General features: G+C 35.4%; 1 protein-coding gene across 5 annotated transcripts in view; it reads right to left on the minus strand.

Annotated features, from left to right (window-relative positions):
- LOC123558149 (uncharacterized) overlaps positions 1-17,072 on the minus strand; it is a 49,281-nt gene that overhangs the window by 25,306 nt on the left and 6,903 nt on the right. For 4 of the 5 annotated variants that reach the window (XM_053542809.1, XM_053542810.1, XM_053542808.1 and 1 more), the window contains exons 3-5: positions 16,578-16,791; positions 8,265-8,317; positions 7,180-7,341 (exon numbers count right to left, since the gene is read on the minus strand). In XM_053542809.1, the coding sequence (XP_053398784.1) occupies positions 7,180-7,341; positions 8,265-8,317; positions 16,578-16,791 (429 nt within the window). Of the gene's footprint in view, positions 1-7,179; positions 7,342-8,264; positions 8,318-16,577; positions 16,792-17,072 lie in introns of those variants that run through there. The other variant, XM_053542811.1, reaches the window with a different exon arrangement.

The raw sequence follows: 17,072 nt of genomic DNA on the forward strand, positions 1-17,072 counted from the left end.
ACCAGCATGATGCCTGTGAAATGCATCACATCATGTAAACCGTCCCGGATGATTGGGTCAATCCCCACCTAAACGATCCGAATTTCGTATTCTACCCTACACTGCACAGAAAGCCAATGGAGTTCACACAGAACAGGTGTTATATGGTCATATCTGGATGTTCTGGTTACGATTCTAGCTGCCGTATTTTAGACATACTGTAGTTTGTTCATTGACTGTTTTGGAATCCCATATAGAAGAGAGTTACAATAATCCAAACGTGATGTAACAAGAGAGTTAATTACAGATTTTGTTGCGTTTGCGGTTATAAATTGTCTAGTGTGATTGATTTCCCGCAACTGTGCATAGGAATTCCTACACACACTATTCACATGTTGCTCAGTCCTCATGTTCGAGTCCAGGAAAGCACCGAGGTTCCTGACACTGCCTGATTGTTTTATTTCAGAGCCGTCCACAGATATATTTGAAACAGATTGTGCTTTGTGTTCAGATGAAAATATGATTAATTCTGTTTTTTTAACACTGAGTTTCAACATGTTGACCACTTACTATATCCTTTTAACAACTTTCAACACGATGGATGGTCTCTTCAGTAGACATTCTGTTTATTAGTTTGAAGGGTTGATATAAATGCGAATCGTCCGCATAGAAATGATTGTTCAGTCCGTGCTTTCTGCAGATAGCTCCAACTGGTTTTGTGTACATTGTGTAGTTCTTTGGCCCCAGGACAGACCCTTGGGGTACACTGTACTTCATGAGCACTGGTTGTGATAGCTCATCATCTATGCATACGGTCTGGTAGCGGTCACAAAAGTATGACATCATCCACGCGAGTGGCTTGCCTGTAATACTAAAGTGACGTTCTAGGCGATGAATCAACGCCCCATGGTCGATAGTGTCAAGTGCTGCAAAGAGATCGCGCATCACAAGAATAGTCACATTGTTCTTATCCAACGATTGAAGAATGTCATTTTGGACTTTTAATAGGGCGATTTTGGTCGAGTGAAATTTCTTATAAGCAGACTGATTGAGTTCATTGTTCCTCTGATGATTTTCAATTCGAAAATCTACCACTTTTTCTAAGGTTTTAAACAGAAAAGGTAGATTTGACACAGATCAATAGTTTTTAGGACAATTGAATCTAGGTTTGGCTTTTTTAGAGGAGGTCTTATTCGTGAATGTTTGAACGCTTTGGGCACGTACGCAGCGTCTAGAGAAATACTGTTGAAAAACGGCGTTTAACCCAAAACATTTTAAAATTGTGCTGCTAAAGGTGTACAATATACCTTTGGTAAAGGGTGGAATCATTTCACCGAAACATGTCTATTTAAGAAACAGCATGATGGTAATAATGCTAAATAGCGCCTGTCTGTGTGAACACTTCTCATACGGTCTAAAATGTTAATATGTAGTAATGCCAAATTTCATGAAAATATTCAAAGTACTCAAACTAAGTCCAGTGTACTATTAAATGCATCAGTTTCTCAACAATCTGTTAATAATGATTGTGAAATTGTTCAACCTACAACTGATAGTGCTGTTCCTACAATGGCTTTTTCCAAGTTGCTTATGTGAATTTAATTGACTAACAGCAAATGTATTGGTCTGTTTATAAAAATGATGAAAATGAGGCACCTGTTTTTAGTATAGAGACTGTAACTCAGAACGACCGTTCTGATAACACTAACTTTGACATGAAAAGAAACCATGACAATTTGTATGTAGAAACAAAATCTTAAAACCTTTTTAGCTAAAAAACAGGCTATTTTCTCTGATATAAATAACACAGACTTCTATAAACATAGAATTAAAACCACGTCTGATGCAAAGCCAGTACATTCAAATTTTAGAGACAAGATCAATCAAAAAGGTAACAAGTAAATGAATTTTTGGCAGCTGGTATATGTAAACCTTCTGATTCTGTTTGATTTTCTCCAAGTGTATTAGTAAAACATCTATTGACTATCGTAAATTACATTTCCAATATCTCATTAATTGTCGCGTGTTGATGGTAATTTTGATGCCTAGAGGAAGCTAAACCTGAAGCATTTAAACATTATCTAACTCTATAGATTTTATCTGTATACTGAACATTCTACAATGACCACACTCAAAAAAATTAATAACCTAGTGGCTGTTTAGCCGGGTAGTGCGTAAAGCTACAACAGTATGACTATGATATCTTGCATAGGAAGGGTTCTTTAAATCAATGCTCATGCATTGTAAATATTAGATTATTCTAGACTGCCTAAACAACCAACTGAAGTTGTTACTGACCAATCAAAATGTACCAAAGACAATGGCAATACTGGTAGTTCTGTTATTTTTTAACAGAAATATTTGATAAAATTCAAGGAAGCAAAATCTAGTCTAATATTACTGAAAATGAAAATACTGATGAAAATAAACAATATCCTATCTTTGGTCCAGCTAGAACATATGATCATGTGGAAACTACTCTTGAATATGAAGATATGTCTGTCAATCAGATTACCACTGTGGATGAGAATGATATTTAAAACTTGCAAACTAAAGATGAATTCTGTAGAAAATTGACAGACGCTGTAGAAAATCAGGTTTATCCAGATGATAAAAAAGGCTCGTAATGTATAGTTCTATTCAAAGGAAATTTTTATTTTTAATGGAGTTCTTCATCACCGGTAACACCTAGGTTGAAAATGTCAACAGGTATAAAACTGCTTGATTCTGATAAAATATTGCTTCAAGGCTTAAAACTGCAAAAGGTCTGGCTAAACAAAGACAAACAGAATAGCAAAAATATCTAAAACCAGATATGACATAAAAGCTTGGGTCCCAAAATTTAAACTGTTTAAACAAGAGAAAACTGAGACTGGTTTGTCAAGTAAGTTGTCTCCAAAATGGCCTAATTGAAATAGGACCTTCTTTCACCAGTAATACCAGACATAGTGAGCTATACAAAATTCCGACACTAAAGAAAATCTTCAATAAAACATTTTTAGTTAGTTTTTACATGAAATTTCAGTGACACAACTTAACTCGATAAAATAAGAGGAACAGCCTTACCTAACCAAATTACATCTGGATATTCTGTTGTAATTATGCATGGTCATAAGTTTTATACTTTCTATGTCTTTACATGTTAATTGTATTACATTTTTGTAAAAAAATATATTTCTTTGGGTGTAGTGTTTGCTTTATTAGATTATTACTGAAATGTGAATCTCATGTTTATGTTATGTACATACTGTACATACTGAGAATTTAATAATAAACTTGTTAACTTGTAAAACTTTTTAAGTTACATGATTTCACAATTGCTGTAACAGCAATAGTTTTCCCCCAAACTTTGATAATACCTTAGCATACTGAAAATTGTTAAAACAAACATGTCGAGTTCAAATCAAAGCTGTCAAAATCTCAAACCTGTCACAAGACTATTGCCAATTGAAATTTTAGTAACTGAAAGGTTACTTGAAAACGGTATTTGTTTTATTCTTTAAAGGCTCATAATGCCTATGTTTAAAATATGGCTGCCACATTTTGCGTTATGATATCACACCCTATAAACCACTCTGCTCCCTCTCTTCCTCTTGCGACCGATCAAAACAAACAACTTGCAAGCCGAAATTAAAAAATCGTCTTCATATTAATTATTTTGCAATACACGGTGTGTGTATTTATGTTTTACGATAAGTTAAACATAAATATGTGTATGTGGTGATATAACAGATGAAACAGACAAGTAATGTTTACAAAATGCTGACTGATCACGCTCATTCCATTGAAATTCACTCGATCAAGTCACGCAACTGGTGGATAACATGTCAAATTGATTTGCAATCCAATAATCCATGACGTTATCTGAAATAAGCATGCATACTCCATAAATATATGTAAATAAGATGTTGCATAGCTGTTGCGTTTTTGAAAGAATTCGCTTTTTATGTAGACGGTAAAAAAGCATTCACTGTATGCCGATTTGCCAATTTTGATATTTGATCTAAACTCTTATTTGCGACTGACACTGTATTCCATTTAGCGACATTCCGCAGTGTCTCTATCGATCAGACTTCATATATATAATGTCATTTAATATCGAACCCCTCGTACTATGCATGTACTAATCCATTGGGGTGAGGGTCTGTGGCTACCTAATTATATACATGTAATGCAACTGAATGCTTCAGAGTCGTTTATATGTAAGTATTTCGTGTTGGTTTTACAGACATTTACTCTCATAAAATACAGAATTAGAAACCGAAAGTATTCACGGCGTCCCTGTAGTAGGCTTATGTCACGCAAGATATTATATGGAAGTCACGCGAAGAAATGTTTCCTGACGTCTTCAAAAAGTCGATGAGAAGAGACTGGATGGACTATACGTTTACCCCCGTCTGTCTGTCCGTGTTCTGTCTGTCTGTCCATCCGCCAAATCTTCTAACACCCCCTTTTCTTTTCATATTTTGACAGCTTATTTATTGTAGTTTGCGATGATATATGGGTTTAAATGGGTTAAAATTTTAGAAAGTATAATAAATGGATCTAAACTGTTGCGAATTTACACTAGAACCATGTGGGAGATGTTTTTTTCTGGTATATAACCTCTACAATAACGCGCATTCTCCATTTTATGTGTACTTAACGTAGAAGTAGAAAAAAACACGCTTTTAACCCGTATTTCTATTTTCCTAGAAGCTAAAACTGCCGAAAAATGAAGCAACCCTGTGTTTGAAATTTGACCTCTAAGTTTGACATTGACCTCGGAGCTAGGAAACTGTGTCTTGTGTGCGACACATCGTCTCATAATGGTGAACATTTCTGCAAAGTTATTTTAGAATCCCTTAATGCATACATAAAGAAGTTATGGCACAGACACGAAAACTGGACCTTTTCTACCTTTGACCTCTTAAGTGTGACATTACATTACATGACTTTACAGAGAAAAGAAAAAGAAGAAGACGGGCATAAACTACATATTGCCTATGTGTGTTTGTGAAAAGAGTGTATGAGAGAGGTAGGTGTTTTAAAGTATTCAAGTAATTGCAGCACCAAATTTATAAGGACACACATACAAACCGACCGGACAGACAGACTGCATGATGACCCCTCCTACAAATTTCGTTTGTTGGTTATATTTATGAAGAAATATTACAAGAGCAAGGGAAAAGCCGATATTTTATAAATAAGGACACGAAACAAACTGATATGACTTTTGACCCCTAAGTGTGAACTTGACCTTGAAGCGAGACATCCAAAACATGCGCTCTGCACGTCGTCTCGGTGTGGTGAACATTTGTGTGAAATCCTTCAAGGGGTTCAAGAGTTACAGAGCGGAAATGACATTGCTAACGGACAGACGGACAGACGGACAGACAGACGGACACCGGGAGTATAATATAATACGTCCCTTCGGGCGTATTGAAACAAACCATGTCCAGCTTCCAATGAAATATAAATATACACACCAACAAAGTTCATTAATTACTTTAAAATAGGTTTTTCCAACTGTTAGCGGTCAGATTATAGTTTTGATCGGTCGCAACAGGAAGAGGGGGAGTACAGTCGTTTATAGGGTGTGAATATGAAATATATCAATTTCTTGTTAAATCCTATTTCCAGTAATTGTTTTCTCTAATACTTGGCAAAGGTTTGAATATTGATGAGCATAATTGAAAGTTTTATTGAATGTTTTGTTACTTTAATTACCTTCCTTTATGGATATAACTGTATGTGCAGTATTTTTTCTAACCATGTACTTATGCATAACATCTTTTTGGACAACTTTTTAAACTGCTTTTAACATAAAGTTTTAGACCTTATGGAACTTTAAGTATTTAGGGAATGGTAGTTAAATCCGGTATATCAAAACATTGACGCGAATGTCCTAAAATATAAAATGACGTCTGTAAAATTATGATAGTAAAAACTAAGTCACCCGCTCTTGTTTGTAAATGATCAAACGTATGTTACAGAAGAATAATCAGTAAAATGTTTAAATAGCAAAACATTTGATAGAATTGAGACATGTAGTCCTGTTATTCCTTTGTGTCAAACTGTAAAGTTGAGACTGGAAACTATTACAACCTCCTGGATTGTGGAAGGAGGCCTTTTCACGGTAGTGGCCGTCTGCCCGTTCATCTGTCAACTGAACAGCTTAAGTCTATATGCGTCAAATTTCATATGATGATTGTCTGTGGTCATTAAAGGAACCTTACTGTATTGAGGGTCAGAAGTTCAAAGGTCAAGGTCACAAAGACCTTGAAAATGAAAACGGTTTCTGATTGATAACTGAAGAACACTTTGGTAATTTGTACCTGCAAATAACCAGTTAGGTACTCGAAAATAAAAATACCATGCATAAGAACGAAGAATTGTTATAGCGATGATATATTTCATACGGAAAACTGTGCCTCTATATCTTTGTTTGATTTTGGTTTAGCACCGTTCTTTTTAAATCATTCTGGAAATTAAACGGGGATTAGTTTACCTAAATCCCTGTTCCTATATTCTGTACCAGTACTGATTTGTTTACCGCGGGTATTTGACAACTGCAACACATGTAGAGGACGAGTGACTTCAGACTCATTGTCTCCGGTCAAGTCGTCACGAAGAACTGTAGCCTAGCCCAGACATTAATTTTACGACTTTTCTATTCACAGTATGAAGGTTTTCTATTTTAACTTTGACGAAATCTGTGGAGTACAATGCTATGGACTAAATTTATTCAATATCTATTAAGTGGTTCCAGGGATGAATACGATTATATGTTGTTTTTCTTCTATTTTTAGCAAAAGCGAAAATGAATAATGAAACTAAGAGAAATCTATGGAAGGGTGCTAAAAACTGGGTTTTTGGTGAAGGTCCGTCGAACAGTTCCGAGAGTAAGTCAAAAGAAATTGGTTTCTTTTCTATTTTAGCTCTGGCGACTCCAGTGTGCAATGGAACGGAATCATGTGTGTATTTCTGAGAGATGTTACAGAACAAGACTGGCAAAAATAACGCGAAAAACTCATTTGAAGGTTTTTTCTATTTTGTTTTAGCTCTGGCGACCCCGTATGAAGGGAACCATTTGTTTAAGCTGAAGAAAAGTTTAAGCAAGGATGCTTAGCACCAGTGTATCATGAGGAATAAAGTATCTTTCATTTTTGTCAGTTTGATATAAGCATACTTTAATAATAAGCTTTCAAAGATACTTACCTGAATATCCAGGATATTATCAGGGTATTCATTGAAGCGTTTAAAGTCTGGATCCTCGTACATTTCCTCGTACATTTCTTCTTCTTCTTCTTCTACTACTACTAATTCTTCTCTTTCTACATGTATTTGGGGACGACTTTTGTGTTTATTTCCAAGTTCAAACTGTAAAAATCAGTTAGGAACTTGAAAAAAAATACCATGCATATGAATAGCCAAAATATATTTCATATTAACAAAACCTGTACCTCAAAGACCAAACAACGGCAAACCAGTAAATTCTGATATTGTTTATTTAAAAAATATTCGATTTGTCATACACAGGTTCACCACCGGTTGTAGAGGCTGGTGCAAACCATTTTTGGCTCTTTTCATAGTTGTCGTTCTTTACACTGATTTCAATGTCAAAATGTTTGACGGTTTTAATTCAAAGGACAGTGGACGTCAAGTCAAGTACGTTTGTGATATCGATGATATTTTTATGTGGAATGTGTAGGCTAAAACAAAAACTACCGAACTTTTTACGTATTCGTTCTTAGTCTGATTTTGGTTTAGCACTGTTATTAACATCATTCCAGGAATTCAATTAAATCAGTGTTCCTGTATTACATACCAGGACTGAGTTGTTTACCGCGAGTATTTGACAGCTGCAACATATGTAAAAGACGTGTGACTTTAGACTTGTTGCCTTCGGTAAAGTCGTCACGGAGAACGGCAGCCTAGCCCAGAGATTATATTCATGACTTTTCAGGGGACCCAGATTTTGAGTGAAGGAATCCGTCATTGCAAAGAAAGTACAAACGAAGTTTTGTGAAGATCCTTTTAAGTTATTCATCTGAGTAATTCGACTGACTGTTTCATATTGTTAGCTATTACAGTCCCTGTATGAAGGAGTACGGAGTCATTATATAATTTGAGAAAGAAGTGCAATGAAGCTACATGCCAATTGAAGACTTTCATCTGGGAGAAATCTAGCCAAAGAATGGTACATATCAAGTTTGGTGAAAATCAATCAAGAAGAAGCCATTTTAAGAAACTCCAGTAATCTGAGAATAATTCTTCAAACTTGGTAAGTTATAAATACTTACATCATTATTCTTATATTCTTCTGTTTCTTCATCGTCCTTGTACATGTTATATTCTGTGGATTAAACCATTTCAATAATAAACAAGAGGGTCACGATAGCCGCAGATTGCTCATCGAGTTTCACAGCTCAAACAGGTATTAAACAAATGAAAGCAAGCACCGATCACCAGTGTCGTTGTTTTTACATATCAAATAATGTGAACAATTATATTAATAAAATGTCCACTGATTATTCATTTGTGTTATATTCTTTCAGATTTTCCATCAAAATTTATAGAGAATCCCTGAGACTAGAGTCATCCAAGAAACGTTATTGCAAAACTACTTTAAAAGTGGGCCAGGCCTGCAGATTTAGCGGAAACACCTTCAAAATGTTCCAAAGAGTTATATAGATGAAAAGCATTGTGGCCTGGTGGCCATGTTTTTTAATGAGGCACAATGATAAAAGCGTAAAAGTATTCTGTAAATTTATTTTTTGAAATGGACTAGCAGTTTCTGACAGGAAGATTTTTAAAGTTTTCACTCTATGATTATACTCTGGGGAAAGTGACCACATCTCTAGTGGCCTTGTTTATAATCTAATATGATCATTTAAACTGTTGAAATATACAGTAATCCAAGAATACTTCTACGAAATTATTTTAAAAATAAATCAGTGGTATAGGAGAAGTGTCGTTTAGAGAGTTTTCTTTTCATCCTAGCGGTCATATCTTTTTTTAGCATGTGTAAATGTTGAGTTCTGCTCAAACCGAGGCTAGAGGGCGTGGACGGTAGCATGCATTTCCGCTACCATCCATGAACAGGCTCAATCAAACCGAGCCTGCAACATTTTCGTTTGTCGTGTTGAGCGACCTTTGAAGTTTCCACTTTTTCTATTTTATTATCACAGCAGCGTTGTTTGTGCCGTGTGGCGGTCGTAAAAATCTCCCCGTACATTCAATCAGGGCTGTTATTCTTCGATTTTCCTAGATTGTTCAGCACGACTTTTATGTCGTGTTATTGGTACTGTTTAGTTTCTCAGCATGACCATTTCGGCCTGGCTAGTTCCAATACTCCCGCTTTCATAGCCTTGGGTGTTGTATAATCACCCTTTGGATATGGTGTCTGCTTTTTAATTTTGTCTTTTGACAGTTCCTGTGATATGCAGGCTCCATAACCTCAGATCCCCTTTCTAAATTCCTGTTTGTTTAGTTATGTCCATTGTTTTCTCGTTTAGGGCTAACCCATTACTTTATCTGGGGACCAAACGCCGCTTTTCGTGGAATTACACGCCACAACACGTGTATCATTGAAGGTTTCATGTGCACCGCCGTTTGAAAACATCTGCGGATGTCTCTAAATTGCTTTTTGTACTTTTAGCATGTGTAAAATATTCAGTTCTGCTCAACCCGGTGCTAGAGGGCGTGGACGGTAGCATGCATTTACATTACCGTCCATGAAATGGCTCATTCTTGCATAAAAACTACTTTTTTCACTGGATCCGCCCATGTATTAACGGGAGAACAATTGTGTGCAAACAAGGCAATTCACGTGCTGTTAATACCCGATTTTTATTTTTGAAATGCTTTCCCAGGGACGTATGTAATTCTGCGCAGGTTGACATCTGGTATCTGCGTCTTTTTTTTTTCATAAAAACCTCTTCTTGAAGCATTAAAGATGCAATCTAAACCATAGAATGTTATACTGTATCAGCAACTAACGCCAAATGCGCTGCCCCCAACATTGTTCGTACTCGTTTCTTCCCTTGTTTACTCCCCTTTTAGAACTCTGCGTCAATTCAGATTTTGTAGACAACCGTGAATGTTAAAGAATCACGTGTTTACCTGTGCGATTCTTTGTTTTTAGGTATCATATTTATGATTTTGGTAAGTATCAGTCAGTATGTTTTTATCTAATTTCTCGAAGAATTTATATAAACAGCTTGGAAACTTGACACTACGTTCGTATTCATCCGTACTCCAACTGCGTGTCCGTACTCAATATAACTCGAATGTAAAGTTATTATTATTGAAATTGTGATCGAGTCCACCAAATTGTGAAATGATATGAACAATTATTGGTAATTTTATGTTTTTAATAATGAGTGATAAAAAAATCGCTTAAAAACCTTCAGGATGTGCTATTGATAGTGTTGTTTATTTCCGGGCCCTGGATACGGATATTTAAAATATGTTTGCCGTTTCCAAGAACGACTGGAATGGTAAATATAAAATGTACCGGAATCTTCAAGTCATCACATATGAAAACAATACATAAATCGTCGTGAAATATATTTTTATGAAGAATAGCGACCTTCGGTCTCGGTCACAAACAATCCCGCGGGCTTCTGCAGACGTTAATACACAAAAAAAAACGTGTATTATCCCTACAATCAAACCGGCCCTGCAACATTTTCGTTTTTGTTGTGTTGAACGACCTGTGAAGTTTCCACTTTTTCTATTTTAAACGAATCGGACAGTAATTTGAACAGAGCTGGTGGAACATTCCGGAATCATTTCAAAATCGGGTAAGCATGTCTTGACAGGATGCTTTGGTTTTGACGAATCGATATAATTTTGAAGAATCTTTGTAGAGGGACATCCAATAATATTTCTGTTTCGGCGGAGGTGTTGTTTGACATGTTTCTATTTTCAGCTATGGCTGACCTTAGTTCAGCGGACCTGTTTAACGTACTTCGGAAGAGGACTATAGAAGGAAATCCATGCCAAGTTTCATACAGTTCGATGAGGATATTTTTATTAACTTAAGAAAATGTTGACGGACGGATGGACGATGAATGATCACATTAGCTCGACCCTTCGACTTCTGTTGAGCTAAAAAAATACTACGTACAAGGTCGTAACACCGCCTCACTGTGCACCTACACCAAAGAAAAGTCAGATTAGTAGCGAAATCATGTGCTGTGCGGATAACAATGCAAGACCATAATGCCGATAAAAATCATCCATACAGAACCCCTGAAAAACTCTGTATGTTGATTTTAGCAAAATCAATTAGTTAAATTGTCTTTGCATAGCGAATTTTTAAGCAGTTCGGAAAATAAAGGGAACCAGACTGACAGACATCGCACTAAAAGGCCAACTGTTTTAAAAAGTGAATATAAATAAAAAAGTTATCAAATTCTTGCCAACAATATTGTAGGGTGGTGATGAATGTAATCCATTATAATTATTTCGTGACGCTGGATACAAATTACTAAAAAAGTAAAAACTGAAAATTGTTGTAATAATAAATGACCACCATAATGCAAAACAAGACTTGACATTTTAGTTTTTAATCGTGTTATATATATATATATATATATATATATATATATATATATATATATATATATATATATATATATATATATATATCCACCTTGCGGTGATAAATATTTACAATACATGTATACAATTCATTTTCTTATCACAAACATGTTAAAACAGGAAAAAGTAAAAGTATGAACATAAGTTAGAAAATGCATTTATAAGTTTTAGTATACACTTTAGCGTGTTTTTGTTTCTATATATCTAAATGAATAATTATATAATGTTAATGAAATACGAGAGAAATATTAACATTACTGCATATTACAGGAGGGATGAACTATATTACATATGATTTCAAAAATTCATACAAATCTAATGTACAGTTTATGCAAATACAGGATTTTACTTAGCAATTTTGGGTGCCAATAATACATAATGTGTTTTAAGGAAATAGAGACATATCTGATAGCATCATATTACCCCTTACTCTTATGCGAGAATATACCTTTCAAAATTTTAAAGGGATATTAAGGGGTTTTGCAATTGATATCTTGATTTAGGAATTCATTCATTGTCTGTCGAAAGTCGAAATACAAACAACAACTGTTTACATTTTGGAGAATTATACATTTGCGTATGTTGAAATGAGGTCCTCTAAATTGATGATGTATTTAGAGTTAAACATATTTCACAGCTTGTGTAATTTTTGCTCTTGTTTCTGGGTATATAACGCAAATACCTATTACAGTTTTCTGAATTTAAGACATGAGATCAAATATTTATACGACACATGCAGAAATGATTTGTGACACACCATATTGACAAATGATACAAGAGTTCTTCCTAGCAAAACTTGATATAACATTTCATCAGTTAGCATCTGCATTTCATATATCAAACCATGAAAGTTGAGTCTGGTAATGCTATTATAAAACATTTGTCTTTCGAAGTAAAGTTTACTGCACTGAGTCGTCTTATGAACATATATATCTTGAACATGCAGATTACATAAGCCACACTCACAAATATTTCTGTTTATCACTTTTGTCCATAGTCTAGCAATTTCACATGCTTCATGTGGCCGGAATAAATCGTCAATACAGTCATAAATAACTGCTGTTCTTGTCTCTACATGTATTTCATTGAAGCGGTCAAAATCAGAGCATTTATTCATTCTGTCATGTAACGATGCTGAATGTTTCTGTCTCACAGATTTATTGACAATTGATTTCCATTCGTATTTTGTAGGAAACATTCCAGTTTGAGCATATTCTACTAGATGTACATGCAAGTCGTATTTTACCATACATTTGTAAATATCTCGTATTACACCGGTCTGATGCGGAGATATTCGTGTAAGAAAATGGCACAGTCGGAAGTCAAAGATCTTTTTTGTTAGTAATTTCGTGGGCATATCACACAGTCTTTGGACGAAAAGTAATTTTTGTTTGTCGATTTCAGATTCTATACTTAACCACCCAAGCATTGTTAAGCACATATCAGTGCGTGTTCGTATATCCATACCCTGTATTGCTTTTGCAAATAGATTAATTGTGACCTTAAGAATTGACAAGTCCTCTTTAGTCAGATTGCACCACAATTCACTGCCGTATAGAAGTGTTGGATAAACAACTTTTTTGACAAGGTTTGCAGATGTCTTAGGATTCGTCGATGTAGGCTTTATTCCAACACTTAAGAGCGAAAAGAATGCCGATTTTGCTTTGACACAAGCATTCTTTATATTTTCATTGTTTTTCAGATATTTATTTAAATTGATTCCTAGGTGTGTTAAACTGTCAGTCACTGATATTTCCTTCTTACCTAATTTAAAGTGTAGGTTTTGTTTCGTTTTCTTCCTGTTTGGTTCAAAAATGATAATATGACTTTTTTTCAGCATTTATATTACATCGCCAGTTACATCGGTAGGATTCTACTTTGTCTAACATTATTTGTAAGCTTGTCGGAGATAGGGCTGCGAGAGTTAAATCATCGGCTAGTGTAATATTTCCACAATACATATCCCCAATCTTTAGTCCAAGCCTACTACTTTGTAATATATTCAATAATTCATCGAGGAACAGTGTATATATCCAAGTTGACATCTTCCCACCTTGTCGAACACCTTGCATGACCGGCAGCCAATTTGAATCGATTCCGTTCAGTGTGATGCGGCTTTTCATATTCTTATGCGCTTCATATGTTATCTTCCACAGTTCACCTCTCACGCCTAATCTATATAGTTTGACTAAAACGCCTTCAAGCCAGGTAGTGTCGAAAGCTTTTTGTGTGTCTAGGCTAGCGACGTATACTTTACTCCCAAGTTCAATTTGATGGCGAATACTCTCCTGGAGGTTAAAGGAGGCAGTCACGGAACCAATGTGTTTCTGATATGCATGTTGTTGTTTTGATGGAAAAAGGATGTTATTTGCTTCCGTAAATAGTTGTAATCGTTTATGAAGTGTACTTTTAAACGGTTTATAAATAACGGGTAGCTGTGTAATTGGCCTGTAGTTATTTGGGTCCTCCTTTGGTTTGCCGTTTCCTTTGTAAATAGGAATGATCACGCCTTTCTTGCAGTCAAGTGGTATGCAATTATTTTTTGCCATTATGTTAAACAATATTGCTAAAATATTTGATAAGGCTTTAGCTCCATATTTCAGATGTTCATTTGTTATTCTGTCGTGTCCGGGTGCCTTCTTCACTTTTATTTCGTTACAATATTTTTCGATTTCTGTGGGAGTTACAACATCAAAGTTAAATTTCGGATTATATTCAGTGTTAACGTTCTCTTTTATTTTGTTAAATTCTTGTAAGACTTCTTTTCTAAATGTTTCGTCAAATTCTGGGGTACTGAGCGGTGTGTATAGTTGTCGGTAGAATTGTCTAAATGTATCTACAATGTCTTCAGGGCTTTTATATTTTTTACCATTTACTAGCAAACCACTACATTTGTGCTTTTTGTGTTTTCTCTTTTGGTTTACCAGATTCCAAAATGTTTTTGTATCGCATTCTGTCGCCGCTTCTAGTTCGTTCATATATTTTATCTCTATATTAGATATTTCTATCTTCTGTATCTTTCTAAAATTTCGTTTGAGTGTTTTATAGGTTCTCAAGCTTTCATAAGTAGTTTCCCTTGGTCTGCCTTCATTTATCCAAATTATTCTCGCATCTCTTTGCGCTTTGTGTGCTTTCTTTATATTTTCGGTCCAATACGGTTTTGCGTGTTGATTGTATTTCGAGAACGGTAGTTTTCTTGCTGCCGCAGACTCTATTATTGTTACGATATTTTGGTAGAGAGTTTCGATTTCATTTTCTGTTACAGGGGAAATCACCTTAGGCATACATATATCTGAGAGTAGATCCTTTAATGTATTGTTATAGTTTTCAAGGTCGCCTGAAGTACATTTATGCCAAGCAACCGTTTTCTGCGGTAGTTTATTAACTATATATGTTGTGACAGGGATGTTTAGTTCCGTATAGATTGGTAGATGGGCAGAGACAACAATTTCATCATCATCAATCACTTCTGTATTGCCAGTGAGACCAGTTAGTTCGGCGTCGATCACAATATTATCTAATTTTTTCATAGTGGGTTTAAATGTAAAGTTTGGTCCTTTATAGCTGGTTTTATTCAGTAAGGATATCAGGTTATTTCTGTTCAGGAATTCTGAGAATGTTCTATTTCTTTTTCTATTTCGGAGGTATTGTTTGACATGTTTCTATTTTCAGCTATGGCTGACCTTAGTTCAGCGGACCTGTTTAACGTACTTCGGAAGAGGACTATAGAAGGAAATCCAAGCCAAGTTTCATACAGTTCAATGAGGATATTTTTATTAACTTAAGAAAATGTTGACGGACGGATGGACGATGAATGATCACATTAGCTCGACCCTTCGACTTCTGTTGAGCTAAAAAAAAATACTACGTACAAGGTCGTAACACCGCCTCACTGCGCACCTACACCAAAGAAAAGTCAGCTTAGTAGCGAAATCATGTGCTGTGCGGATAGCAATGCAAGACCATAACGCCGGTAAAAATCATCCATACAGAACCCCTGAAAAACTCTGTATGTTGATTTTAGCAAAATCAATTAGTTAAATTGTCTTTGCATAGCGAATTTTTAAGCAGTTCGGAAAATAAAGGGAACCAGACTGACAGACATCGCACTAAAAGGCCAACTGTTTTAAAAAGTGAATATAAATAAAAAAAGTTATCAAATTCTTGCCAATAATATTGTAGGGTGGTGATGAATGTAATCCATTATAATTATTTCGTGACGCTGGATACAAATTACAAAAAAAGTAAAAACTGAAAATTGTTGTAATAATAAATGACCACCTTAATGCAAATCATGACTTAATATTTTAGTTTTTAATCGTGTTGGGAGACCTGTGAGTTTCCATTCTTTCTATTTTGTTATCACAACAACTTTGTTTGTGCCTGCGGCGGATGCACATTTCAGCAGAGATATCATGTTTTGATCAAGTACGATATTTATGTTTAGTGATACTATTTTTTTCAGCTTAAACATTTCGGTTTGGGTGGTTTCAATACGCTTATTGCTTTCGGTACTAGTATTGTTTGATCACCCTTTGGATATGGTGCCTGCTTTTTGATTTTGACTTTTGACAGTACCGGTCATATGAAGGGTCCGTAACTCGGGACCCTCTCTCTAAATTTTAGGGGTTTTTTTTGTTCTGTCCATTCTTTTCATGTTTAGGGATAACCAATTATTTTATCTTGGAGCAATTAGGCGCTTTTCATGGAATTGCATTTTAGTGCATTATTGACGTTTCCATGTCACTGCTGCGTGAACACATCTGCGGATGTCTTTAAATTGTATTTTGATATTTGTAACATGTGAAAATGTTGATTTCTACTCAACCTAGAGCTTAAGGGCGTGAACAGAGCATGCATTTCAAACCGAGCCTGCAACATTTTCATTTTCGTCGTATTAAGCTAACTGTGGGTTTCCACTCTCTGCAAACAGAAACAGTTTTACGATTGCGGTCTGGTAATAATGTCAAAGCTTAAATTTGTACTTGAACATTTTTTATACAAACCATTTATGGTGTGGTAGTGATTCGTGCTATCCACCATACCAAACCCATTCAACACAGTCTCTCTGTATATTTCAACATTTTCACTTTTCAACAGAACTTGATGCACGCTATAGGTCTCGCCCAAACCTTTTACATCCGACCTACGCTGCCAAATATCGTCTTCGCTTAATTCACTTGCACAATGTGTCCAAAGGCGTCCGGTCGAGTGAGAGATCTAGCAAAATAAAATAAAACAACATTTTATGTTTGTAAAGCCTGTCAGAATAATTTGTATATTTAACATATTGATAACGTAACACATAAGCACAGATAGTGCTTGACTCCCTTTTCATGTTGCCATTGCTATAATTTTTGTTGAATTGCTGTTATTAATAGAATTTGGGTCAGGGGCCTCCGTGGCCGAGTGGTTAAGGTCGCTGACTTCAAATCACTTGCCCCTCATCGATGTGGGTTCGAGCCTCACTCGGGGCGTTGAATTCTTCATGTGAGGAAGCC

Source organism: Mercenaria mercenaria, chromosome 5, assembly GCF_021730395.1.
Source record: "Mercenaria mercenaria strain notata chromosome 5, MADL_Memer_1, whole genome shotgun sequence".
Lineage (NCBI taxonomy): Eukaryota > Metazoa > Mollusca > Bivalvia > Venerida > Veneridae > Mercenaria > Mercenaria mercenaria.